This window comes from Scomber scombrus, chromosome 4, assembly GCF_963691925.1.
Source record: "Scomber scombrus chromosome 4, fScoSco1.1, whole genome shotgun sequence".
Lineage (NCBI taxonomy): Eukaryota > Metazoa > Chordata > Actinopteri > Scombriformes > Scombridae > Scomber > Scomber scombrus.
In genome coordinates, this window is record NC_084973.1 from 2,182,997 (window position 1) to 2,209,979 (window position 26,983).

The window sequence follows — 26,983 nt, forward strand, 5'->3', positions numbered from 1 at the left end:
TCACATGATTGTTTGGTAATTATAGGCTATATAAGGAGTGTCAAACATACGGCCCATGGTCCAGAGCCGGCCTGCTGAGAGGTCCAATCTGGCCCACTGGATAGTCAAATAATTCCAGTTTTTCTTCAGAGGGTTTATTTCTCCACTCTGGCCGTGAATACAGTTCTCTGAGAAAACAATGAATACATATTGTGGTCATATTTGAAACTTTCAAATATTGACCATTGTGCAAAACGTTGTCAATCAACAGCTTCTGTGACTAAATATTATATATATATCAATACTTTTACTGTGAAGAAACTTGCCCCTCGTTTCCTTTGTCATTGTAAAACCAGCAATTGATGTGTTGTCCCTCTTTTATCCTCAGGATGGCGTCATAACAAGGTGTTCCCATCACATGTTGCCTGTGTGCTGAATCATGGAGATAACACTATTACAATAGTATTTTGTTTTCTTCTTGGCTGAAACAAAGTCTTTGTGGTGTGAGAGGTGTTACGTCACCTTTGTGTGTTTATTCTCTTGAAGCTGAGTAAAGCTAAGTTGGAAAAGTTATGCAGTAAATCAACTGGTAACAGGAAGGAGTTATTTTACTCAACACTGGCACAGAAATGGACTGCTTATTTCACTTAGGTTTAGAATTGATTGCACTTTAATAGTAAAGCAATTCATAAATGGACTTTCCGGTGCTGGCTCAGGTACAGTACATCATCCCTTCATAGAATAGACTCAGACTGTGCAGGCAATGGTTCTCAAGCTTTTTTGGTGTCAGAGACCATCAAACTGATCCACACCAGACCCCTGACCTTAGTTTGATAAGATGCAGTGTCAGGGATCCCATCTGACTGTGAAACCTATGAACAGAACAGTCATTCTTTTCCATTCTCTCACCGGGCTAAGTTCTACTCAATTGAATAATAGTGAAATTAAAATATCTCCCATTGTTCTGTTGTCCCCAAGGAAATCTCTTAAGGTCCCTTGAGGTCCTCGGAACACATATTGAAAACCTCAGTGAGCAAGGGACCCCTTCGACTTCCAAGTGTCCACTGTGCCATTACAACATAAAGAATTATAGGAGTAAAAAGCAGTGTTGTAATTTTATGTTAGGTCTCAATTAGCAGTGTTATTTTTCTACATAGTTCACCATAAAAGACAAAACATCGTATTGCTGATAACAGCTGTGCAATATGAAGTTTAGATCCCATCAACTCATTCCTGATCTACAGATAGTAACTGTGTCCCACGTCACAGATCTCATAAGATGTCTTAGAAAATGATCCGCAGAGAACTGCTGGTGAGAAACTTTGACACTATCATTCTTATTCATTTCTTAAATCAGTGACATAGTGAACTTTACTTTGTCCTCAGCTGAAGGCCTTAGGACTGTTAAACCTTTGGCATTTCTTTCACAGCTGTGACCGCTTGTCCCGCAGCTCCTTAAAGTACTGATGTCATACACAGTCCCACCCTGCTAGCAGCAGCAGCAGCCTCGACCAACCGGTTTCTCCTCCATCTATGAAGGCGAGGCTTAAATACTGTTCATTACATGCTGACGCTGTCATGTCAGACACCTGCTGCAGGCTGAATCACAAGCAGCTAAAAATAACCAAAGCCATTATGTCCATTTTGGAAAACAATTGGCCCGACAAGCATAATATATGGTCTGTTACAATATAGGAAATGTGACTTGTCGGAACATTTTAGAATGAATCACCATTAAACATTTTAGAAAAAAAGGCTTTTATTCTTTTCACAATATACATTTTTTATGCGGTGGTTGAGCGGTGAAGTTATCTACACACAGGACAGCAACAGACAGAATACAAGGAAAGACATAAGGTTTAAAACACTATTTCATGGATGTAAGCAGAGTTGAGTTTTTTATATATTTGCCAGAAAATAGATAAAAAACATTATTTTAAAAAAAAGGGTGTCACAGAGAAACATGAGACATTATACATAGTAGAAGGAGAGGGAAAAGTACAGAATAGAATAAAAGGATGGCTCCGATTCTCCATATGAGATCTCATCATTAGTTTCTCCTCAATGGCCTTGTTTGATGATGATATCTGACATGTCATCAACATTCACCAGCTCCAAATTCTGTTAAAAAACAAACATATTCTATAGTGCACAATACAACACATAGACAAGGTAACTGAACATTTTCCAATAGGTTACATGTCAATTCAGTGTTTGTAGGTAACAGCACTAATTCAGGCTTTAAGATGAATAAAAGTTCTATTTACATTACTTCCAAAATGCTTATAGCTCTCTACATCTTGGTTTTGTGTTTTATGTACAGTCAACAACTAGGGAAGATGTAGCTTCATGTGTTATGATGAGTGTTATGTAATGGTGCGTGTTGTAAAAACATGGATCAGTAAGAGGGAAGGAGTGCTACAATGCAGGTCACAATATATTACAGTAATAAAATAATCATGTCATGATTTACTGCATGGCCAATTACCAGAAAAGAAAGAAAAGATGGTGGCTCTTTTCATGTCATCCATCCAGGGTATGTATTCAGTTCAACAGGTGTTTCACAACAACAGTTGCAATAACTACATTTTGCAGCAGAAAAAGCTAAAGAACCAACATTGACTTATTGTCGCCTTATGAAGGTGACCATGTTAGCAAACAGTTGCTCATTAAAAATCTAACAGACATGGAAGCTTTGCATTAAATCGCCCTCTGAGAGAAAGGTCTCTTTAGCTGCTAAATGCTCCACTATGTTCATCAGCTAGTTGTTAACATTCTCTGTCATTTGGTGCTGTCCAGGTAGTGTTCAGTCTGGTCCATAAAGGGCTAACCAGGTACATTTACATGATAATTGAAAAACCTTATATGTATCTACAGTTTTAGAACTCCATCAATTATGTGTATAGTAAAAATATGTTTTCCTTGTAATCTCCTGGCCACAATGCTGATAAACATCACTCACCTTTTCATTGGCGAGATGAAGCAAAGCGACAAACGCCAGAGGTACCGACAGGTTCTGAGCCATCGTGTTGGGCAGTCTGAATCATCAGAAAAGAGAAAGAAAGACACAACAAAGATTACATTTCATCCATCATGCGGTTTTAGTTTAGTGCCTTTGAGCAAGTTGTAGTTTTGAGTCCCGCTAGCAGGTTCACAGCAGGCTTCAAATGATGCGTACCTGCCAGGCTAAAATACATCCACCCACACAAGGGTTTCAAGTTCAACATATTTTGGTAGAACATAACATGTAGAGAAGCATACAGTAGATTTGAATCTAGTGCACTTTTGGTGAGTGCTATTTAGTCATTAATATTCCTCATTAGTGCTGTGCTGTGCTGTGCTGGGTGGTCTGTTGATACCTTTGAAGCAGCGTCTTTGTGGTCTGACTGAAGACCTTCTCCCCACACACCTCGGGTGTCTCCACAGTTTCCACCTCCTGCAGGGAACATGAAGGTATATCTGGTAAAGTAGACTCAAACACAGATATATACACAGCTACATCTATGACAGTGTGTCGTGTGTAATGAATAAAGACCTTAAACCTTTCAATTTAGCATCTTCTAAACCCCGCAGATAAAAAGCTGATACATGATGTTGGTGTGATTTACCTTGGTGGGTTTTTCTGGGCTTTCAGTCAGAAGAGTCCACATGCTGCTCTTCAGTCTTTTCATGTCCATTTTCTTGGCTGTCTTAGCATAGTTGATCTCAATCTTGTTGACCTGATGGATGAGTAAAAATATAAGTACAAGTGTGTAAAACTGTAGAGCAAAAATGATGTATTTCCATGAGTTATTTTATAATTGATGTCAGGCACCAGAATTTCATTGTTAGGAATAACTTTTTATGCTCTCAGAGATCATAAAGCAGAAGTCTATAAAGCTGCCTCATGTGGCTTGAAAATATTATTACTGTTGCTTTGAGCATAGAGATACTAGCTTTAAAAAAACAGACGCCCACAGAAAGTCTTATATCCACTTATGACTTGTGCCACTCACCTTGTGTGGTTCAGGTACCAGATCTTCCTCCCCATAGGTGGAGACCCCCTCCGAATCTTGCGAGGGCGGAGCTATACTGTCACCTGAAGGCTGTGTGTCGTCTGAACCGGCAAACCCTTCAACATCATCATCACTGTCTCCCTGAAGAGGAAGATAGACAAAGAAACTGAAAGATAGGGTTTGTAATACATTTTGTACTTAACTCTAAATGTCTAAATGTTAATACTAAAACGTCAGCATGATCTTTCATTTTTGGTCGACACTAAGAAATAAATGTAAAACAGTACTGCCATTCTTACTACAATGTATACAGAGCTGCTCACCCATTCCTATTATCTCCAGAGAAAGTAAAAAAAAAAAAGAAGGTAATATCAATATAAAATGTGGGTTTCAGACCTCAAGACCTGGACAGAAGTTGGCTGTGTCGTTGGCGTTGTTGTAGTCATAGTCTCCGATGCCTTCTCCGAGCTCTCCGGACAGCCTCTTCTGCCCCTCTTTACATAACTGGAGTACACAAAACCAAAAACACCCTTCTTAATATAAAACACAAAATAAATGATCCATATTTTGTTACTGATAATTCAAATTCAAATAAAAGATTAGGTGACTGTAACATATCTCAATTTTGTGAAGAGTAAACAAATTCTATGTAAAAAGCTGACTGTGAGAATTATGTAGCAATAGCGGTGACGGCCGTATCCTCTAATTGTGGGGTTACTAAAACAAGCCATCAGCCAACATTTGACTCCAACTGGAAGTCAGTGCTGGATAAGATCTAGGATATAAGATCTGACCTCAAACTCAGAGCGCAATACTAGACCTCTATAAACTAACTCTAATTCCCTAATGAACAGCTAACGGACTACAATGGTACTCTGCTGCCAGGAGTAAGTAAGTCTGACACGGGCGGTGAGGCCTCACCGAGCTGGAGGGTTTAAGGCTGAGCTGTGAGAGCGTCTCTGGGGGAAACTGGAAGTCTGCTGGTAGAGTGGTCTTCTTACTGCAGGTGCTGAGGGCAGACTTAGTGATGGTGGTGGCGGCCTGTGAAGAGAGAGCAGGAAATGTCACATTCAGTTTGGATAGGTTAAGAATCTACAGGTGATATAACTTCTTAGCTTATGATTGTATTTAAAGAGTGGGTGTCATTTTATCATGCATGTAGACACATAAAAAGTGCATCAATCATTACAAGTTCAGCTCTAATTGGTCTGAAGTTGCTTTTGTATTCATTCTGATCCACTATCAACTCAAAGCAGATATCTTGCATTTTAGGGTTGAGATATAAAAGCCTCCGGGAGCTGGTAGCTGTGACACCAGCTCCATCAAAAACATTTCCCCAAATGCTGAATGCTGTGTTGCTATGGCTACTGCACTAAAAAGTGCCATGTTATAGCCTTAATGCCCTTCACATTTTGATAGATGGAACATGTTGAGACAGCCCACCTCTGGCTCTATCACTGTGGGTGTCACAGCACATAAAGCCTGTCTACATACTGCAACTGACGAACAAGATCTTCAATCTAATATATAACAAAGGTATGTCACTCGTGATAATTAGCAATAGTTATTAGTAAGATATATATTCTATGATGTTTTTTAGCCACATACTTTATATTAATTAGCAATTTAATGACTGAGCAATAAACACCAGGTAGCAATTACACCTTCTGACACTTTCCCACAGAGAGAATATGTTGTGTTTGGATAAAATAAAATAAAAGCAGAAAAAGGGGTTTTTACTCGTGTGGTGCGGAAGTAGGTGTCCAAGTTGACGTCGTCATTGAAGTCTATTTCGAATGTCTTCTTGGGCTTCCTCTTACGTGTCTCCTTGTCAGGCAAATGGTCCACTGGAGGAGATTTAAATACAAGAATACAGGCAGATGAGCAGTGCATTAGACTCATATCAGTGTTAGAGAAAATGTGAAAGTGTCATTTGTCCCCATATATCCCTCAAAGCATGATGATGATAAAGCTAATGTGTATTTATTATGTCGTCTGGATTATACAGCGACCAATCACACTCCTGTTACATTTACGGAATGACAAAGAAACGAGATTTAAACTGACTAAAAATGAAAAACATCTTGGCAATCACCACATAATGTTACTGCACATAGTAATTATGTGCTATAGATGAAGGCTACGTGAATTGTCATCATTATCGTAAAAACAGCAATACATAGTGTCTTATTGGAACATTTTAGCAAATATCTGACTACATTTATCATATATGTACAGCATGAAGGATTGACAGAGCTGAAAGAACATGTGACTTTCTCCTACAGCGGTCTGACAAACATCCACTGCTATTTTCAGAATGTGTACTGAATGGTATTTGTATTGTATTATGTGTTTTTAATAAGTTTAATAGAATAACAGTCATTTCTGAGTGTAGCCATTCAAAAAGTGCCAACGCAATATGTCTTCATACAAAACACAGTTCAATTAGCTCATTTACACTATTACACATAGTCCAGTTTTCTACAGCATGGGCTTTTTAAAAATTGTGTAACAAGCTAATTATTTCTGATCTGCATCATCACACTGATATGTTAGCAGAGTTCTTTTACGTTTTCACCACAGAAACAGCTACAGAAACACAAAGTAAGCTAGTTTAGTGAGTTGTAAGCTAGATATTGCTGAACATAAGACGGTCATTTTAATTGGATGGCTGTGGTGGATGTATAACAGGCTGTATGAACCCATCAGGCCGTAAACAGCAACTACAGTTAAGAAACAAAACTGGAAATGAAATATATGAGAGATGCACGAGATGAACAGTATTAGCCTGCTTGTTTTTAATCACTAATGTCATCAAATGTGTGTTAAACAGTGAATCTCACTTACACTTGTGCTTTGGTTTGAACTGCCAGTAGCCGGGTCCAGCCCATGTGGCCATGGTCCTGGGGCTGAAGTAGGAATACTCCCTGGGCTGAGAGGACAGCTGCAGGCACATAGTGGCGATGTCTCCCTCTCCGATGGGAATGACGTCCCTAAAACACAGTCACACAGACAAATGTGCAGTTTTATTAATAGAGGCTGAAGATGTTGGATTTTGACACAGAACACATGCAATTAAATGACTCGTATCCTGGCGATAATGGGCTGTGTTCAGGATGCTTCTAGGCATTTCTACAACTTTTAAAATGTGGAAAATGAAGAAATAAATGGGATATTATTGTTATGATTTTAGCATCTAATTATTAAAAATCCTGTGGGAAAAAGAAAAAATAGAAACGTCCTTATTTTTAACAACCTTTGTTGCTATTGCCTATAGATTCCTAAGTTTTCAAAGTGCACCTGAATGTACCATGAAGTCTCTTGTTTACGCAGTGTGTGGTCGACGCTTTACAAATCGATGTAGACGCACAATCGATTTTTGTTTATGTTTTTAAGTGTAGATAAGTGTAGGTGGCGTGACATGACTGCAGGGTAAAAGCTCAGAGGAGCCTGTTTGTGTGCAGCGGGGGGTGATCAAGCCGGCGCAGGTGCTCTCTCGCATGTTTGCATGTATATCAGAGAGAAGGTGTGAGAGCATGGTGTTTAACTCCATAAATAGAAAATCAATTTGTGGCGGGCAAAGATTTCTTGGGGTGGGCCGCCACCGATAAATAAATGTATAGGAAATCTGGGAACATAATAGAGTCCTTTCTTTCATCCTAACATGAGGTTCAAACAGGATTAAAGAGCAGTAGGAGGGAAAAGTGCAGAAAAGTACAAAGAAAAGAGAACAACTACCAGAAGCAAAAACAGAAAAATCTATCAATCAGAAGGTCTGTTATATAAGTTCTTAATCATCTTTTCTGCTGTTGTTTCCTAAGTACAAGTTCTTCAAGTATCATACATCATTACTATTGCTCCACTATAATTCCTATAATCAATGTTCTCACCTTCCTTTTCCAGAGCCGGAGGCCACACAGCCGTCCTTGTACTCTTTGTTCCCCTCCTCACAGTCACCCCCTCCGTCCTCGTAGTCGGCGTCAAAGTCAGGGCAGTCGTCTTCTTCGGGTTCGGGTTCGGGCTCGGCGTTGACGTCAAACACGTGCTCGCCGTGCTTCATCTTCTCCACGAGTTGATTCATGGTCTGAAATGAAACGCTAGGCAGTTGGGATCACACGGTCTCTACGGTAAGACTTGTGCAGTTGATTTAACATTGTGGAGAGGATCATAAACTGACTGTGTCGCTAAAGTTTCTGGAATATAATTTTAGTATTTAGTTTTATAATTCAAGAGATGCACATGACGTATTTATGTTCTCATTCTTACCATACACAATAGAATAGAGACCAGAATGTAATTGAATTCTTAAATCCTTTACAAAGGTTTGCCAGTCAGCTGTGGGGCGCTCATGTGCTTCTTGTGATCACAGTGGCATGAAAGTGGTTGGCCAGTTTGTTTATTTGTTTCTATGCAATGTTCCTTGAAAAACAGACCACTGACAAGTTCCTGTCTTCAGTGCTTGGCAGTTCAATATTGTGGTGATTCTTGCCCGTCTGTACAATAAATACAAAGCTACAGCCACTAGGTGAAAGGACAAAGACTGGAAACAGCTAGCCTGGCTCTGTCTGAAGTAGGCAAAAAAAGCCAAATACCTACTAGTACTGCTAAAGTTCACTAATTAAGACTGTATTTGGTTTGTTTGTCGTCTCTGATGGTTGCCTGGAAACCTCACAGTGACGACAAGAATAAAAAAGGTCTCTGCTCCCAACTAAGAAATAGTCTGGCACATAACTCCCCATGAAACAGTTTTTTGTACAAAAGAATCAAGCTAAATGTAATGTGTTAATTGGTGAGCTTTAGAAGTACTGGCAGGTGGATTTTGTTCCACTTGGACATAGCCAAGCACGCCATTTCCCCCCAGTTTCCAGTCTTTATGCTCAGCTAACCTTTTGGTTGTAGCTACATATTTCAGACATGGACAGTATCGAAGATCTCATCTGTCAGCGAGAAACTGAATAAATGTATTTCTCAAAATGTCAAACCACTCCTTTCAGTTCAAATTTCAACAGAAGATGTTAGGTAGTACATCAGTCAGTCTTTGTTGAGCTAGCTCTTTGAGGTCAGCCTCATGTATCAGGGTCTTTACAGTGTCCTTGAGACAAGATCTTATTAAACATATCAGGGCCTGCATGTATCTGAGCCAAGTGGTTAGAGAATAAGAACAGCCAGAGGGGACATTTGATCTCAGGAAGCAGAACTGATTACCCCTACCTCTATCATACTACTACATCATAAATCTAAATATCCAGTGAAGCAATCACAGTGGTGATGAGGTTGATGCTGATATGGTTTCTCTGACCTGCTCGGGGTTCCAGCTAGTGAAGGAGAAGTCCTCCAGTGAGGGGCAGATGGAGCTTTTCTCCTGGGAACGCTCCAGTCCGGCTGGCAGGAACACAGCACAGAAATATAGGGTTAGTCGATTAATCATTCAACAGAAAAATGATCTGGAAATATTCTGTTAAATTGATAAAGCCCTAAAAAAGGTACACACAATTCCAAGTACAATACTCTTGTAGTGTTCTCTTCTTCTAAAGCATGTAACGTTTATTGGAATTGTTTGCTGCTACATTCATGCCAAATATGCTACATTTCTATTTCTGTAAACTTGGTACCATCTATCAACTTCTGAATGTTTTTTTAGATTCCAAATGAGTTAAAAAAGAAATCTTACTCTCCATTAATTTACATAACAATTAAATATAAAAGCAAAAAAAAAAAAATCACATTTTCTGGAACGGTAAATGGGAGAGTGGTTTGGTTGTTACCCATGAACGGGGACGCGGGGACTCCCTGTGGAGGTGGAGGAGAGTAGGAGGGGGTGGACTGCAGCAGGGTCATGTAGGAGGGAAACAGCAGCTCGCAGCGATTGTTCTCACAGAAGAGGACTGAGAGGAAAACGCCGGCTGTGCTGCTCTCATCGAAGGACGCGGCCATCCGCTGAAACATGGGGTCCACCTGGATGGCACAGTCACATGTGATAAAAAATAAAGGTCAATAACCCCTTACACGCTGCACTGATAATCCGTTTGATATGACATGGTGATGCAGTCATTACAGAGCCTAAATATAAAAGCTCCATCTAAGATGACAGCTTAGTGACCTGTGTCCAATAATTGATCTCTATCATGATCATGAACTTATCAGTCATCAGTCTGAGCTTCTGTGGATATAAGCTGATTATGATGTTCAATTAGTTACATGAATTAATTGTCTCAGAGTTAAGTAAAGTGACACAAGGGCATACAAAACTTATAAAATACAACATCTAAAAGAAAGTTGAAGAAACAACAAATGCTGACACTTAATCATCATCAGGTCTGATAACTTTTCTTAGTCATTTTAGAACAATATAATTTACATTTGAAGAAGCATGTTTGTATCTTTTGATAGGTTAGAAGTGATGTGTAGTTACAGCCTCATGTTTGATGTTTTCAGTCCATTTTTTTCCACTATCAAACACAATTCAGGGATGGAGCATCTTTCCATCAACACACAAACAACTTTCATTCTCACAACCATTATCCGTTTTGGAATGAGGATGGGAGCCATTTGAATCAGTGTCATTGAGCATACCTCACACTTCCTCTCAGAGTCGGCACTGTTGATGTTGCCCAGGTTCTGCTCCACCGTCCTCTTAGGCGGCCTCTTCTTCTTCGGCTGCTTGGCAGTCACCTCGCCTCCATCATCTCCCTCCTGCTGGTTTGAACCATGGTCTGCACAAAAACAGACAAACAAACAAAAATGGAGGAAAAGAGCTGAAAATTTAAGAATGTATGAGATTTTTGGATTTCGAAAAGAACTAATATGGATGAGTAAGGGTTCATTTCAAATAAAAGAAACATGTAGGAAGATGAAGTTGTGCATTATCAAAGAAAAACGCTGAAAACCTGCATCTAGGTTCCAGTGTATATATTTAAGAAATACCACTATGACATTATGCAACAATAAAATTAAAGTGCTCACCCTCTCCGGGTTTGGTCTCAGCTCCCAGGCCACCCAGCACCCTGTAGGCATCAGCATGAACAGCATCCACTCTGACAGCATAGATCTTTGTACTGGCATCCAAAGTGCCAGCTGCTACCTTTAGGAGGAAACATGCACACATACATACGAAGGACAGGTGAACCATCAGTCACGCTGCAAGAAATGTAACATTTCTGACCATGGCTGACCCATTCAATATGGCAGTCCCCTTGAATGACATTTACTTTGTTGAATAGCCGCAGACATCCCTTCAGACTTCTGTAACAGTGTGTGTAGCTTTCGTCTTGTTAACTCAGGATGCGGCAGACCTTATTTGAATAAGTGGGACTACTACATCAAAAAGCTAGGCACTACATCTAACACGGACAATTATTTAGATCACAGCTTTCTTTTAAGGAAAAATATTCAAAGATACATCTTTCACACACTTATTTAATGGAAGACTTTTCATGATTACAGTTTTAAAGGTCTTTTGTTTCTGTGTTTACAAGTTTAAACAAGAAAGCAGTCAAAGAGAAAAGAGTATGAAACATCCGACTCATCTTCGCCATATGAATGAAAAGTTCAGTGACTGGGATTTTTGGAAAATCAAAGATTGATGAAGAGGATTAAAAAAAACCTACATACCTTGAAGTTTGTGAGCTCAGAATCCTTCTGTTTGAGAATATCAGCCATGTAATCAATCAGGTGCAGACCAAAGGCATTTTTTGTGGTTATTTTCTACCAAAAAAGAAAAAGAAGGCATTAGTCTTATGTACACTGTGATGATGGTTTCTCTGTAACCCAGACTCCTTACATGCATGGACAAAATGCATGTATACTTACATTCTCTGTGGAGAGCTTGATGCAGGTGGAGTAATGCTCTGAGATCTGTGCATTTGACAACTTGGGCACGGCAGCAGGAGTCCCCACAGTGCTGCATACAAACATGGGATTATCTTTAAGCTCTCAAGATACACAGTGGCAGGGAAGACAGATATTGGCTGTTTAAGCTGTAATTTGACATGTTTTTAGAAAACATGTTTGCATGATCTTCCATCTTTCTACAAGCTTTACATGATGGACTGTCACCAACTGTTCTTTTATTTCTACTGCATACCTATGAGATGCAGAGTCATTAAAGGAGGGGTCCGTGGCAGATTGAAGGTCAATGACTCTTGACCTACGACGCTGACGCCGCTCCTGCTCATCATCGTTGCCGGGGAAGGCTGCTAGCAGCGGGGTGCTGCAGGCTGCAGGGGACAGACCCTTGTTCATCAAGGAGGATGACGTCCATCCTTGTCGTACCCGGGAGACCGGTGTGGAGACTGCACTCATCTTAGCTGGAGACAGGGAAAAATACCATCACAAAGGCTAAATGTAGGGATAGTGATTCACATTTCCCCTTCAGGAAAAATAGCTGGGGTTGTGTTTCAGTGTAAAAAAAAAAAAGGAAGGTTACACTTAGTTAGAATAACATGCATTTTATAAATGTTTCATAAGATGAAAAATGCATACTTTGCATTTGTGCGACCGACATTCTTCACTGGGCAATATTCTTAGTATACTGCAAATATTAAGAATTGAGCATGGGACAGGAAAAAAAGCATAGTTAAAGAGCAACATATAGTATTTTGAATATACATGATTTACACAGAGAACACCAAGAAAAATGAAAACAGATGCATCAGTTCATATTGTTCAGCTGAGTTTTCAGAGATACAGAAACATTCATAACTTATAAAAGCTAAAAGAAACACACACTAGCTTTCCCCATGTAAGTTACAGCGAATTTCATTTGTACAGTGTAAGTGAGCAATAACATAGACAAAGACTCACATATAAACAAAAGGACTTCAGTTGAATTGTAACGTGAACACTGTCTACTGCTATCAATTTAGCATAACAACGCTAGTTTCGGCTAGCATTGCTAACATGATGGTATTGTCCCAACTATTCTTAGCTAGGTGGTTTACTGCTACACATGCACACATACATTCTACAACAAAACCTTCTTGTTCTACTCAGCGTACCTCAAAATGTTTAAAATCCGACTTGGCTTCAGTGTAGCTCGTTCTACTTTATAACGAGACAGAGAAGTAGAAAGCCAGCTGAACTTTTTCTTCCTGTCCAGCGTTTGAATTTTTGCGCCGGACGGTTTACGTAATACAACGAGACGTCATTACGTTAAACCACGCCCACTGTGTTTTTCCCTAAATGACTCAAACGAGGGAAACACTAAATTGATACTTCATCAGTTAACCCTTACATTCTGTTAACCCTGTAACATCCCTTGTTGTAAAATTACAACGTTACCTTTAACCATCCTAAAAAACAATCTGTTATATTTTATCTTTTTTTTTTTTTTTTTTACCACATTTACATAGTCATTGGGTCCTATTGTTCAGTCTCACAATGCTATTGGATCTTACATTTGTTTACAAGTCACGCCTTCTGGCCATGAACTCACACAACCTCTCAAGGTTTCCTTCGAGCAACAACTACTTGTTTCATTGGACTGGATTCATCAGATTCAAGTAAGTAATATGTATTTTATATTTTTTTTGGTTGTTATTACAATGTCTAGAGCATGTACATATGTAGTTATTGTGGAATAGATGCATCAAATTTCATTTAGAGCTTGTTATATAATTGTTGCAATTATACAACACTGGGTGAATGTGGTAGTCAAAATAGCTGGCTTGTTGCAGTGGGCTCAAACAGGTTGTATTCCCTCCACTACACCACTGCCTGAAAGAGAGTATTTTCTTTATACATGGATAGTATACATTCTACCCTTGTGTTGTGTTCTGGTCAAATTTGACTGATTTAAAAGTTTTATCTCTAAAAAAACGTAGTTAATTTGATCAGCCTGACCTAAAATTCCATGACTTTGTCCACAAAGAGGATATCAACAGACAATTCAGTTCTGGGGAAAGGAATGTTCCTGAATGTGGGGTGTGGATGTAAGGGGGGGGTATGCATGTTTTCCTTTTAGTATGATAATTAGAGCCATTAACCCATTTACATTCACATTTACATTTAGGGAATTTAGCAGACGCTTTTGTCCAAAGCGACTTACCAGGCAGACAAAAACATTTCTACCCTGAGCACTTGGTCCACCACCCTATACTATTCCTTCAGGTTATGTACTACAATATATAAAACATATATATATACATGTTAATTAATTCATATTTTATTTTCAGAATGCAACCAGCAAGGAGAGAGCCACGATACAGTGTGCGGGATGTCATTGAAATGGTCCAAAATGGAGAGAGTGAGGTGGAGATGGAAAGCAGTGACACCGATGAAAGTGATGAAGACTCTGATGAAGATTTCTGTAAAGAAGTGGACAAAGAAAACCAACCACCCATGGACTGTCCAGCTGATAATTACGTGGACACCGAGCCAAAAACAAACAAACACACCATGTCCCGTGACGGGTATCGCTGGCTGAAAAAAGATTTCATCAGTCCCAACACTGATTTTTCTGGTCTGGATATCACAGCAGATGACATTTCCCTCCACACACCATTGGAATACTTCCAGAAGTTTGTGTCCGAAGACATGGTTGAGGCTCTGGCACAAAACACGAATGATTACAGCTTTCAGGAGCGTGGAACATCTGTAAACACCACTGCAAAGGAAATCGAAAAAATGCTTGGCATGTACCTGAAGATGGGCCTGGTACAAATGGCTGGAACCCGTATGTATTGGGAGACAGAGACGCGGTACTCCCCTGTTGCTGATGTGATGCCACGCAACCGATTCCAATCCCTGTTGACGTCATTACATTTTGTAAACAACATGACAGTATCTGAGACGGAAAAGAAAGACAAACTATGGAAACTCAGACTGTGGCTTGATTCATTCAGAGAGAAATGCCTGCAGGTGGTACCAGAAGAGCACAACTCTGTGGATGAGATGATGATTCCTTTCAAGGGGAAATTCAGCAGCATCAAGCAATATATGCGAGGCAAGCCAAACCCATGGGGATTCAAAGTGTGGGTGAGAACTGGAATCTCTGGCATGATGTGTGACTTTGATGTCAAATGGTATGACAGCAGGGCCGTCACACTTGTGTCATCCTTTGCTGGACCTGAACCTGTGCAGAAGATTCAACGCTGGGACAAAGCCAACAGAACCTACGTTGAAGTTGAGAGGCCTTACATTGTTGGTGCATACAACAAGTACATGGGAGGTGTGGATTTGTTGGACTCATTTGCAGCCAAATATAAGTTCCCCATCAAATCCCGTCGCTGGTACATGTACATCTTCTGGCACACCATCATCCTCGCTGTGGTCAATGCCTGGCTGCTCTACAAGCGGGACTGTAAAGCGCTCAAGATGTCTAGCAAAGAGACAATGAACAGGAGACAGTTTCAGGCACAGCTAGCATCCTCTCTCATCCTGGTAAACTCAACACTTCAAACTCCAAAGAGAGGACGGCCATCTTCAGGCGAAGGGAGCCCAGAAACACAGACAGTGACATCAGGAAGCCCTCTGAATGCTCAGAAGAGGCCATCCAAGAGATGTGCACACCTCCCATTGGATGTACGCAACGATCTAGTTGCCCATTTCCCAAGGAAGACAGGGAGAGGACGCTGCAGACACTGCAATAAAGGATACACCAACACACAATGCAGAAAGTGTGATGTTCGCCTTTGCTTTACAGACCACAGGGACTGTTTTTGGGACTTTCACCACCAATGAAAGTCTTCATGACCAATGTCATGAAAAGAAAAAAAGAGGGGGAAAAAGTGTTTTTTAAGAGTTTTATCTTGTTTAATATTTTTTATTGTTTTTAATAAATGACTTCATAAAAATATGACTAATGTGTGATTATTATTAATGTTATATACTGTTATGGGGCTAAGTAAGCAATCAACCCTGCAAATGAACCCTTAGTTGTTCTGAATTGTTCAGACAACTGGGGAGAACAAATACAGAAATTCTGCTCCCAACTAAGCCCAATGTTGCAATATTACAATATTTCTCTAAAAACGTACATAAACATTTTTTTTTTTTTAAACTCTTTAATTTCTGCATCAAATGCCTCCTACAACAACATCTGAAAGGTCAAATATTATTATTTTTTTTAGGTTTTTCTATATTTGGGTCTTACAGGGTTAAGGGTCTAATTTGACACAGTTTTACATTTGAGAGAAGAAAAAAACACTTTAAATTTTTTAAATTACTTTTCCTAATATGATCCAGAATATACAAAAATGGAACCCTGTGTAACGTTGAACCGATATATACATAGGCTATATAGTGTGATTGTAAATGTTTTTTCTCCACCAACAAAAAGTGAAGAAACTGAAGAAACAACTCTCTCTGCTCTCTGAAAGCTTCATTAAGGATTAATCACCAATTTATTAATGTCTGATAAGGGTTAAGGAAGTTTATTTTAAACTCATTCTAAATTTAAAATCAAAAAATTATCTTAAAAAGAGATTTAAGAGAGAAAAGACTATTTTCATTAGTTAATAGCTTCACTCATTTAAAAAAAATCATTTTAATTATCTGTATTTGATCATGTAATTTGTTTGTGATTTTGTATGATTCTATTGTATGACTCATGCTCTAAAATGTTTCGATTTAAAGCAGCCATCATTGCACTATTGGTAACAAAGTCACACATTGCGTTGCCATAGCACATTTGTTTCATGATCAATATATTCGTTCAACAGCACAAATATTGGCTATGATGGGAGACAATGGGGGTTTTCTTATAATGAAACACTGTTCTAGTGTTCCTGGTATTCAACTGGGAGATTTTAGCAGGATTGGTTGTGATCTGCACTCAGCTGTGATTCAGTAAAACAAACCAAATATTGTAGTAATATCATGGTAGAATAAACCCAGACGCATCATTCCCCCTTGTTTCATCAAAATTGCCTCCAAGTCAAGTCAGAACAGACGAAAAAACAAAAATTGGAGTGCCTCATGGACCATCAGTGTAATTCAGAAATGATATGTTACAGCTACATTGTTCCCTTTCATTTACCTTGATCAGCATTCATCTTACTGTGTGTGGATGCACAGACAGATTCACATTCAGATTCACATTTCATTAAGTGGAGAGTGGAATTCTACTGACCGTATTCTCATAAGTGGATAATGTGACTACATCTCTTTTTAGGGTTGTGAAAGTAGTATGCACAGTGGTAAAAATATATGAATGTGTTAACAAAGTCTCAATAATCCCTAATTTAGAAATTAGGGATAAAGTATCACCAAATGGGGGTCTGTGGAGCAAGGGTTCCCCATTTAAGTTAAATGTTATGTTTCTACTGACAAATACATTTTAAATGCAACTTACATATGAGCTGAAGATCAAGTAGAAAGGAGAAGTTGACAACAATGAAAAAACAATAGCTGCTCACTAGATGGCAGTAAAAAATAAGGTTCCAATGACTGATTGCAGGTTCTAGTAAATGCTAAAGCATTGGTTTGGCATTTGGGTAAACACTGTTGCATTTTCCCCATTTGAACTAAATTAAACTCTCCCCAGCACAATGCTGACTTTGCATTCTCTGTTAGATTTAGCCTACGGGCTGTCTCGCTCATCACTGTCTCTGAGGTGTGGTCATGTCAGTGTTGTGTCCACCTCTTGCTTCCAGTGTCCAAGCCAATACAGCGATCCATAATGATGTACAAATCTGTCTGTCAATTTATGCAGGTGTCCTAGTCTAAAGTTACTGAAATACTGTCTCCAGTTTTAGTCCTGTGGCCTGAATCTCCAGTAAATACCCTGCACCCACTAACAGTCAACATGCCTTTTTAAAAATGTAATCTGTTTTTTACACAAAGCACAACCTGACGGGGTAAAATATTCATGTGATGTCTTTGACTACTCCAGCTCCAAGACTCTTGAGACTGGACTTGTGTATGAGCTTGACGGTGAAGAAACCAAAACATAATTTGTCCTGTGGCACTTGTGTAAGCTATGCTGTGTATACATCCTGAGGGGCAAGAACAGAGGCAAATGTGTGAGTGTATGCATGTGCTGTGCTCATGCCTCCGAAGAGAAGCACTTCAGTGTGATATATAGCTATGGCATTACAACTGAAATGAACAGAGTGTGTGTATTATGTGTATGCTGCTATGCTACTATATTTAAACCACATGCACATAAATATAAGCAGACCCGTTCACATATATTCAGCAGTGCCTAACAAATGAAAAGCATTAATCTCCTCAGCTGAAGCCTCAACATGTTTTAACCAACCAATGCCATTGGATAGATTCTTCCTATGTGAACAGTTTTTTCTGTTCCCTCTCTGTGTTTCTGTAGTTTTTTTATTCTATACTTATTTACATTGAACATTTCTAGCCTTAAATTATATTTCACAATGAACCTCGGTCAGGTTTTGACCATCTTCTTTTAACCCCTCTTTTAAACAAGCACACACTTTGGATTCGGGGCACTGAATCATGTTAGCTCAGGGTTAATGGGACACTTAACTTCTAGCATATTCAAACAATACGCTGTGCAAGGAGGGTCTATTAGATTGTGTCGTTAACTTTGTCTGCCCGGCGGAGGCGAGGATGGGCTAAGGTCCAAGTCAATTAGGAAGATATATGTACTGTACTGGTCCAACGCTTTTAATGAAATTACTAAGCAAAAGAGTGCTGCGAATGTGTGGGCAGGGTTGTTAAAACAAGGGCAGACTGAAGCAGTCGACCAGAGTCAGAGAACAAAGTGTTGGCCGTTTGTTTTAACATGCAGGGGATGTCAGATGGGCCTGGGTCAGGAAGCCAGCGTGTTGTAGACAATAAGATAAAAGTATATATTGTCATTTGACTGATGGAACTAACCTCCCTGGCGGCAGCTTTAGAGGTCGCAACTTTTTTGGCAATTACAGCTTGTTGCGCTTTTAAAAGTTCAACCTGGTATCTGACCACAAACTACAGTGACTTCAATATGTCAGGATGCAGTCATTTATATTTGTGGCCACTTGGGGGCAGCAGAACAAGTGTAAATACCGAACTGACATATATTATCACCTTATATAGTTGATTATGGCTTACTGTGAGAAAACAGTAGCCAACTACACATCCAACAGACATGCTGCAACATTTTCATTGATTCGGAGTCATGTTTCTGGCCGCTTGATGAATAGAAGTCCACGGCCAATGCAGAGAGCGAAAAAAGCAGAGCCATCCGAAAATGCATATTGTGTACATTCTTTCTAAGGTTACTTTGGAATGTGAATGCTGTACTTCTTCTGTTCACCCTTCAATGTCTCAGTCTGCACTTTTTCATGTGAAGCAGCTGAGGCCTGGGATTGTCAAATAACCTCCTGAGGAAGGCTGGTTGACCTGGAGAGATGTGTGAGAGCAAAAATTCATCTTTGTGACAGCATGTTGGTGCCTCTTTCTGTCTGTCTCTCTGTTTTTCTCTCTCAAACACTCATACACACACACACACACACACACACACACACACACACACACACACACACACACACACACACACACACACACACACACACACACACACACACAAAGACTTAAATGAACAAATACTCGCAGGCATGTGTGCACACACGGTATATGCAATATATTTCCACATTAGTATTTATACACTGTTTACTTCAGAAGCAGCCTTAATCCATAACATTTAAATGACTCTTACCAAACTCATAACATCCTCTCAAATATTTTCCAATATACTGAGAGGAAGTCAAATTTAAATCAAGCACACTCTGTAATGGTCCCATAGAGTTCCATCACCTACATCTGAATAACCACAAAGTGATTCCATGAATACTGATGGCTCATATCAGGAAAGCAGGTGGCAGGACTCCAAATATTGATTTGATTTCTCGATCCACTGATTACAGGTAAAAAACTGTGATTAGCAAGACTGCCGTGAGCTTATTTACTGTCCATTCCGGGATTCTGCTTTGTGAACTCGCCGGCGGGCTGATCACATAGAGCCTCTGACTGTCAGCCCAGTCAATTTTTATGACATGCCGTGCAGCTAGAATCAATGGAGCGTCTGCGTGCATCGTAAAGCTCTTCGAATCCAGCCGATACCGCCTGTGACTTATTGATGATGTCATTTGTCATTTCCTCAGAGATATTTGACAGAAAATACCATGCAGCAACACGTCAGCACCTCCACCACCTCTGCCTTGTGCTTTCGGAAATGTACCCGCTCTTATCCAGAGGATCGGGCCTGTTCTAAAGTTGCAGTTATTTATGGTCGCATTGAAAAGATTTGGATACATTTCTCAGGCGTAAAATAAAATACAAATAAAAGTACATTACATTTTTTATGTAGGTGTTCCCTCGACGCAGAGACTAACGGAGGGGGATTTCCAGTTCCCAGGCAACCCAGCCAGATGAATATCCATGAGTGAGTTGTATAGGCCGCTGATGGAGCACCCACAATTTCACATCAGAGGGGGAAGAGAGGAAATAAAGAGGAGCCCTGTAACCAATGCCATGAATTAATGATGCAGAAAGAGATACAGAGAGAGAGTGGTACAAGAGGTTTGTGTGCAGCCTCTCACCACAGGAAGCTGTTAAAAGCCCGTTCAGGACCTTATACTATTCATCTTCTACTACATGATTTGTCCCTGAGGAGTGAAGCAACCCTGCGGTGTAGTCCCTGTAATTAAAAGATGAGACTTGGCATATCAAACACACACGGAGATACAAAAAAAGTCCATCTGCTGATTAAGACAAGCATGTGTTAAATGGTCCAGGTGTGACTGCATCTCCCAGCATGTTCATACTTACCAGGATGTGCTAGACTTCCGGCCCTCTGCGGGGAGCAGGCTGAGCGGTGGTTTGACTTTTAGGGGGCAGACAGAACTGTTGGGACGGGGGAAAGCAAACACAAGAAGGAGACAGAAGGGGGAACAATAGCACCTTTGAGAGAAAGGGCGGAAATAAATTCAGTAAGATTAATCAACGGAGCGAAAAGATGCCAATCAGGAGCAGTGCCCGCTTACCGTGCACACTTGTTATCAGCATGACAGGGCAATATGTCCAAGGAGTGTTTGTGGCTGGTGCTCTGTGGCCACCGTCTGCCTTTATGACAGCACAGGAGAAAATTAAAAAAAAAAACTTGAGCTGTACTGCTGTTAGTCATGCTTGGCTTCCTCAAGGGAAAAAAGTTTGCATTCACACGAGTGAAAATTAAACTACACAGGGCCTCAGTTGGTTTAAAAAACGGCAGTACATTTTCATTCATGCCAGTATCTGGTATTTGTATTTCAAAAAATGCACAGCTTCCAAAAGGATGATAAAGGCCACGCAAAGTAAACCCACCCTTTGTGCAAAATGTATATAGAAGCTTGAAATATGATTATCATAAAAAAAAGAAGTGTGCTATATATTACCAGTTTATGTGTGCATATGTGTGTATATGTGTGTGTATAAGTGTGAAATATTGAAAGGCAGTCAGTATTTGGACTATACTAGACTATTCTATGTGACATCACAAGGTCACACATCTTGTGTCCAGCGGTTAAACTCTTGAAAGGAAACACATTTTGGATATTCATAGTCTCTGGATTTTTTCAATTAGGGTAGAAGTAGATTTGTCATTTGAAGATTTTTTAATGAGGTAATGTCACGTTCCTGCAGGAGAAAACTAATCAGAACAGAAATGAATATTCAAAGCAGAGTCTTTAAAATGGATTACATCATCATAACCGTGTCTATTTGACCAGGTCAATGTAGAACCACTCAAGTAGAAAGACAACAGTATTAAGACAGTATTGATGAGCACATAGTAAAGCATCGTTCGATACAAACGGGGTTAGGACATGGAATTAAAGTCACGTGATGATAATATACTTGTCATGTGTGCAAGTAGTTTTAAAACGGGATATAAAAAAGATCTGAGAATAGAATCATAATTGAGTGTTGAAGACCTTCAGTGTGAACAATTATGTTCTTTCCCTCTGTCTGCTTGTTTCATTGTTGGGACATCTCTTTCTGGCTCAGTATGTTCATCATGTTTATTCTCCAGACAGATCTGGCTTTTACAATTCCATTTTTCAATTGAGACAGCTTTTGTATAGATCTTAAAATCAGGCTCATCTGTGTTGTTATCCACAGTTGAATCTGAACAGTTCTAATCAACAGAAAACTGTTAGTTTGAATCAAATTCATTGTTGTTATTCTGCTTGTGATGAATGACTTTCTTATTTCCTTTCATAAAAAAAACAGCTGATCACGTTTCACACTTTGAATGTGCTCTCTGTTTTAAATTGGTGAAATGTTGATAATTAATGCTACACTGCATGCAGGATTAATTGAAGCATTTGGGGGTTTCATGTTGGGAGGGATGAAATATTATGCATCTCTGGTGCTCTCTGTTAGACTCAGGGTGCAATTTGTGTCAATCATTCATTCCCCATTGATTGCGAGGCTCATCGAGAGACGAAGACAGTTGTTGGACCGCGCCGTTCTCGCTGAAATATTCACCTTCTCCGTCTTTCCCCAGCAAAGTGCATGGAAGCCAGACTATGTCAACATGTAGCTGTCTAATATTTAAATTCCGCTCTTTATAATCACTGTTACTGCGGTTTAATTCGTTCAAATTCACAGTGAAGTTGCTCTCTCACATATTTTCTGTTCCCGTTGACAGTTATGTCATCAGAGCTCATACACACTACCTGCGCTGTGATAAAATCATTATTTTAGAATCATGACATCATCTGACACAGTCAAATGAATGCAGGAGATTGACAACAGCTCTGTTCTAAGTGTGTGACACTTAAAAATGATCCTGTGTTTCTTCCATGTATGTGATTGGCCAACACAGTGGATGACATCACATTACAGCGAAAAGGGCTGCATCGGGTTAGTCTGAACACTGCCTTATTGTGGATGTGCTGTCAATCTAATGGGACTCATTGGTACATTTGGTATACAGTGATGATATGTTTTAAAAATAAGGTGAGAACAATTATCATGTGCCTGTCAAGCCAGCCTTCACACTGCTGTGCCAACAAGTTTTGAGAAGACAGTGGAAGTACCAAGTATAAAAAACGTGGACTGAATACAAACTGTATTGAGTGAATGTGTAAGTGCTTGATCTTCTATATATTTCAATATCAGGGATATACGATAGACTGAAGGAGGGTGATTTTAACAGTCAGCTCGTCAGCTTACATACACCTAAAGATTTAGAGCAAATATGCAGCATCAAAGTTAAAACCAAGGCTCAAAATCTGCAAAAATCAACTATGCAGTGAACATACATGGTCATTTCACCATGCTGCTACCAGTGGGTTTATTTTAAGGGAATTTTGGCTAGAAAAGTGTCACTGCTGACCAATAACAAGCTGTCTTGACCTTGCTCCCCTTGTATGTCATGTTCTTTCATCCACTTTTATTTCACCTCCTCTGTCAAGGCATGAACCAATCTACAAAAAAGAAATGGTTTGCAAACAGCTATGAAAGTCAATGGCACAAAAAAAGTTGTTTGAACAAACTGTAGGTGTGCTTTATTTTATTTTTTAATTCCCATCTTCAATTTATGTATAAAAAAACAAAGTTGAAATCCAGGAAATGAAAAAAAAATCAATTAACTTTGGCTGAGGCAGAACATGCAATGCAAACAGACTTAGCAAATAAATCATGACTGACATGACGGACGTGACTTAAATTTTCACTCAGTCTTCCACTTCATTGAAGAGATGAATACTAATGATAGGCAAAGATATAAATTATATTTCCATCATGTTTTCTACATTTTTACATACACGTTTTTTTTACAGTTTGAGGTTTGATTGGCGCTCTTCTAATCACATCATCTTGATGCACCCCCCCTCTACTGCAATGGTGGGAGTCTTTGGTGGGACCGGGCCATAATCCACTTTCAAATGTCACATTAGAATTATTTACCACATAAAAATATCTGTCTGTGTCAAAGCTGCAGACAAAACTGATAACAATGATATTTGTAATAATTTAATTTATTATATACAAATATGCAGATATATTAAAGTTTTCTGTATTAAGGAAAAAGTTCCAGAGAAATTATTATCACGTCTTATTTGCATTCAGGTGTGTGAAGTTAGACCCCAGCACTTCATCACAGAAAGGCAATTTTCTATTATAAATGAAGAGAAGGACCTGTCACGCTTAATAGATATGTCATCACAAGCACTTTGTCTGCATAGTCATAAATAAGGATATCAGGAGACAACATATAAGCAGGGAATCACATATATTATCATAGATATATGTGAGGTGGTAGTATTACAGAGAATTTGTTTTGTCTGTCATGGAGGAGTGTAGAAAACACCTGAATTCGTGCATAGAATATAAATCAATTCCTAGTAGAGCAGTGACTTAACAGCAGACCACAGGACCTCTTCCCTCATCAGTTGCTGCTAAAAATTGCAACACAGGACACTGACCACCATGTTGCTTCAGTGGAACTGCTCTGAACAACTCCCAGGTGTGAGATATGTGTTAATAATCTGCTCTCGCTGCCTGCAACAAAGCTTTAATGAAAAATAAAAAGTCCTCCTGGTCAGTCCGACTGGTTAAATATCCGTAACATATGTATGTTGATCTGTTTTTTCCTTCCTTCCTCTTTAATCTCATCTTCCTTGTGATTAATTGCTCATTGCTGCTTGTATCCTTTAGTTTTCCAGTGTTCTGAGATAAGCGCAATATCTGCAGATATTGCACTTGAGTCATTAATTGGAGAATATTGCACCCCTCCCTTCTGACATTTAAGCAGCCTTGTGAAAGCAAAATCATTACCCACCAAGCTTCCTTTTCCTCTATTCTTATCACTTAATCTATCTTTAATGCTTTTTTTTGTGTTCTTTCAGCCCAGTATCAAGCCAAAGGCTGTAATAAAACTGATGATCCACCAGCTAATAACTTGTCAGAGTCACACTTTGCCTTGCCTAAGCATGAATCTAATTTCAAAGAGTCAGAATTTAATGTCAAGTGGTGCAGTTCAGATGTGGCGGGGTCGGATGGATGGATCAATCTTAATTTGTAAAAATTGGAAGCTTCCTCCAATTTCCCAATCTTCCTTCCAACTGGGAGTCGAGACAGCTTGTTAAACTTTAACACACACAAAGAGATCAATTTAAAACAAACAATGACCTTTCCTTACCTCTAACTGTGGTGGAAAAACTTCTACTTAATATAATAACACTTTGATGATGAATAAAGAAATCATTTTATAGGCTCCAGTTGATTCTTTATTGAATATATAAATATCTGATCAACTATCATGTTTATGTGTTAATTAAAACATACATAAATTAACACAAAATATACATTTCCCCACACTAACAAACTGTTTTTTGTGCTACAACCCTTGTTTCATGAATGAGTATGAGAGGTTGTACTAATGCCTTTTGCTGTCTCCATGCATCATCCACTGAATAAATCAATAGCCCTTTCCACACAGCTAGGTCTCTGCACTTGAAATGTGGTGATTGGACTCCTTAGGCCCATATCACTGCACCTGTCTAGCAGTATGTATACTATCAGAGACTGTATAATGTCCTTTGGTACCCAGAATGTAGTCATGTGGTACGTCTGGCAGAATTGAAAACTTAATGAGCTACCAAAGACTCTGCCTTATTAAGGCTATAAAACCTCACAAATGTGTGTCGGGTAACCCCAGAAGCAGCAGCACGCACGTCTTCTGCTGTGACACCTTGTAATAATGCCCAGGAGATAGCCACATTCCTAGTAGAGTATGTCCTCAGGACTTCTGGGGGTACCCAGAGGTCCCCCCTCCAATTACACCAATTACATAAACATATGTTTGCTACAGTCCCAATTTACTGTATACATAGGGGGATCATATTCCCAATTATTAGAGAAGGATAGCAGTAGAAAGGATACATGACTCAACTGCCAGACATAATGCTTCATAAAGTATGCACAGAGGTACAAGAAAGCCTCCAGTATCCAGTTGGTGCCTCCAGTATAACGAGTTGCAGCGGGAGGGGCTAGGATCTTGGTGAGACTAATGCCCTACAGAGCATGCCCTATGAGGCATGAGGTTTCACAGTGCAACTGACTCCATCTGCTGTTCAAACTTGTGGGTTATTGAATCCACAAAAGGACAAACAAGCTAGAGGTTTTCACTGGCACGTTGAGTTGCTTGTTCTTCTCCTTCTTGGACATTCCGATTTGGCCACAAATGCTGATGAGTGACTGAAAACAATCATACAGACTCGTCCTGTGGGGGAATGGAGAGATAGCCCAACTCTGGCTCTGTGTTGAGGATGTATCACGCATTTAATGCCTGGATGGGGGAATGAGTCTTCTGAGGACAGCCTGAGGAAAACCTCACCTGCTTCTTCAGGTTGTTGAGCACTAGGAGAGGGCGAGATAGGGTCAGAGTGGTGACCACCTAGGTGAAATATAGCATGGAGTGAGTAGGAGGTTCAGGATCTCGCCACGAAACCTCAAGCCTTTTAAGCCTTTCCAAGCCTTTCGAGGAAACATATACTGTAAGTTCCGGATGGTAGGGACCCTTCGTTAAATCAGGACTGGTCCTCTCCAGAGGCTCATAAGGTACATCGTCTGTGTTGTCTTTCTCGTTGAACCCCACAGAGCAGCATGTAAGTCCTGCAGTTCCCTGAGGTGGGCACACAACCACTCTCCCTGCTTGCCCTGGCAAAAGCTGAATGATGGATGGAAAAAGAGGACAATGGATGGGGGTCACTAGCAGCAACATGGCAGCTCTCTTCTCTCCTGTAGTGTCCTAACCACTTGTAGGATTCTCAACAGTACATGAAGGACCAGGATCCGGACAACCCCATGTCAAATCTCTCCAAGTGGTAATTTCGTGCCATCATTGCAGAAGAAGCGGTCTGCCAGTGCTATTTTAATTCGTCCCTGCCTCAGGCACCGGGCACAGCCAGTGAGGGTGTCCCTTCTACTCATGTGTTAACTCAAAAAAATCAAAACGGTGGGTAATAAGTAAGAGGACATTATACAGTTTTTGATAGGATTCATACTGGTATACAGGTGCAATGACATAGACCTGAGGGACCCAAACACAGTCTGTCATGACCAAGACT

General features: G+C 39.8%; 2 protein-coding genes across 2 annotated transcripts; one reads left to right on the forward strand and one right to left on the reverse strand.

Annotated features, from left to right (window-relative positions):
- Nucleotides 1-1,776: 1,776 nt before the first annotated feature.
- On the reverse strand, nt 1,777-11,874 carry ncaph (non-SMC condensin I complex, subunit H). Its single transcript, XM_062417804.1, has 16 exons — nt 11,784-11,874; nt 11,586-11,678; nt 10,938-11,055; nt 10,548-10,687; nt 9,740-9,929; nt 9,274-9,356; nt 7,865-8,058; nt 6,822-6,967; nt 5,715-5,821; nt 4,896-5,015; nt 4,371-4,478; nt 3,975-4,115; nt 3,588-3,698; nt 3,339-3,415; nt 2,942-3,017; nt 1,777-2,100 (listed from the first exon to the last, which is right to left on the reverse strand). Exons 2-16 carry the CDS (start codon nt 11,631-11,633, stop codon nt 2,041-2,043), a joined length of 1,719 nt encoding a protein of 572 aa, XP_062273788.1. The 5' UTR covers nt 11,634-11,678; nt 11,784-11,874; the 3' UTR covers nt 1,777-2,040.
- A 1,560-nt stretch (nt 11,875-13,434) lies between these two features.
- LOC133979570 (piggyBac transposable element-derived protein 3-like) lies at nt 13,435-15,738 on the forward strand. Its single transcript, XM_062418114.1, has 2 exons — nt 13,435-13,474; nt 14,147-15,738. The coding sequence occupies exon 2, from the start codon at nt 14,148-14,150 to the stop codon at nt 15,651-15,653; it is 1,506 nt and encodes a 501-aa protein (XP_062274098.1). The 5' UTR covers nt 13,435-13,474; nt 14,147; the 3' UTR covers nt 15,654-15,738.
- The last annotated feature ends 11,245 nt before the right edge of the window (nt 15,739-26,983 follow it).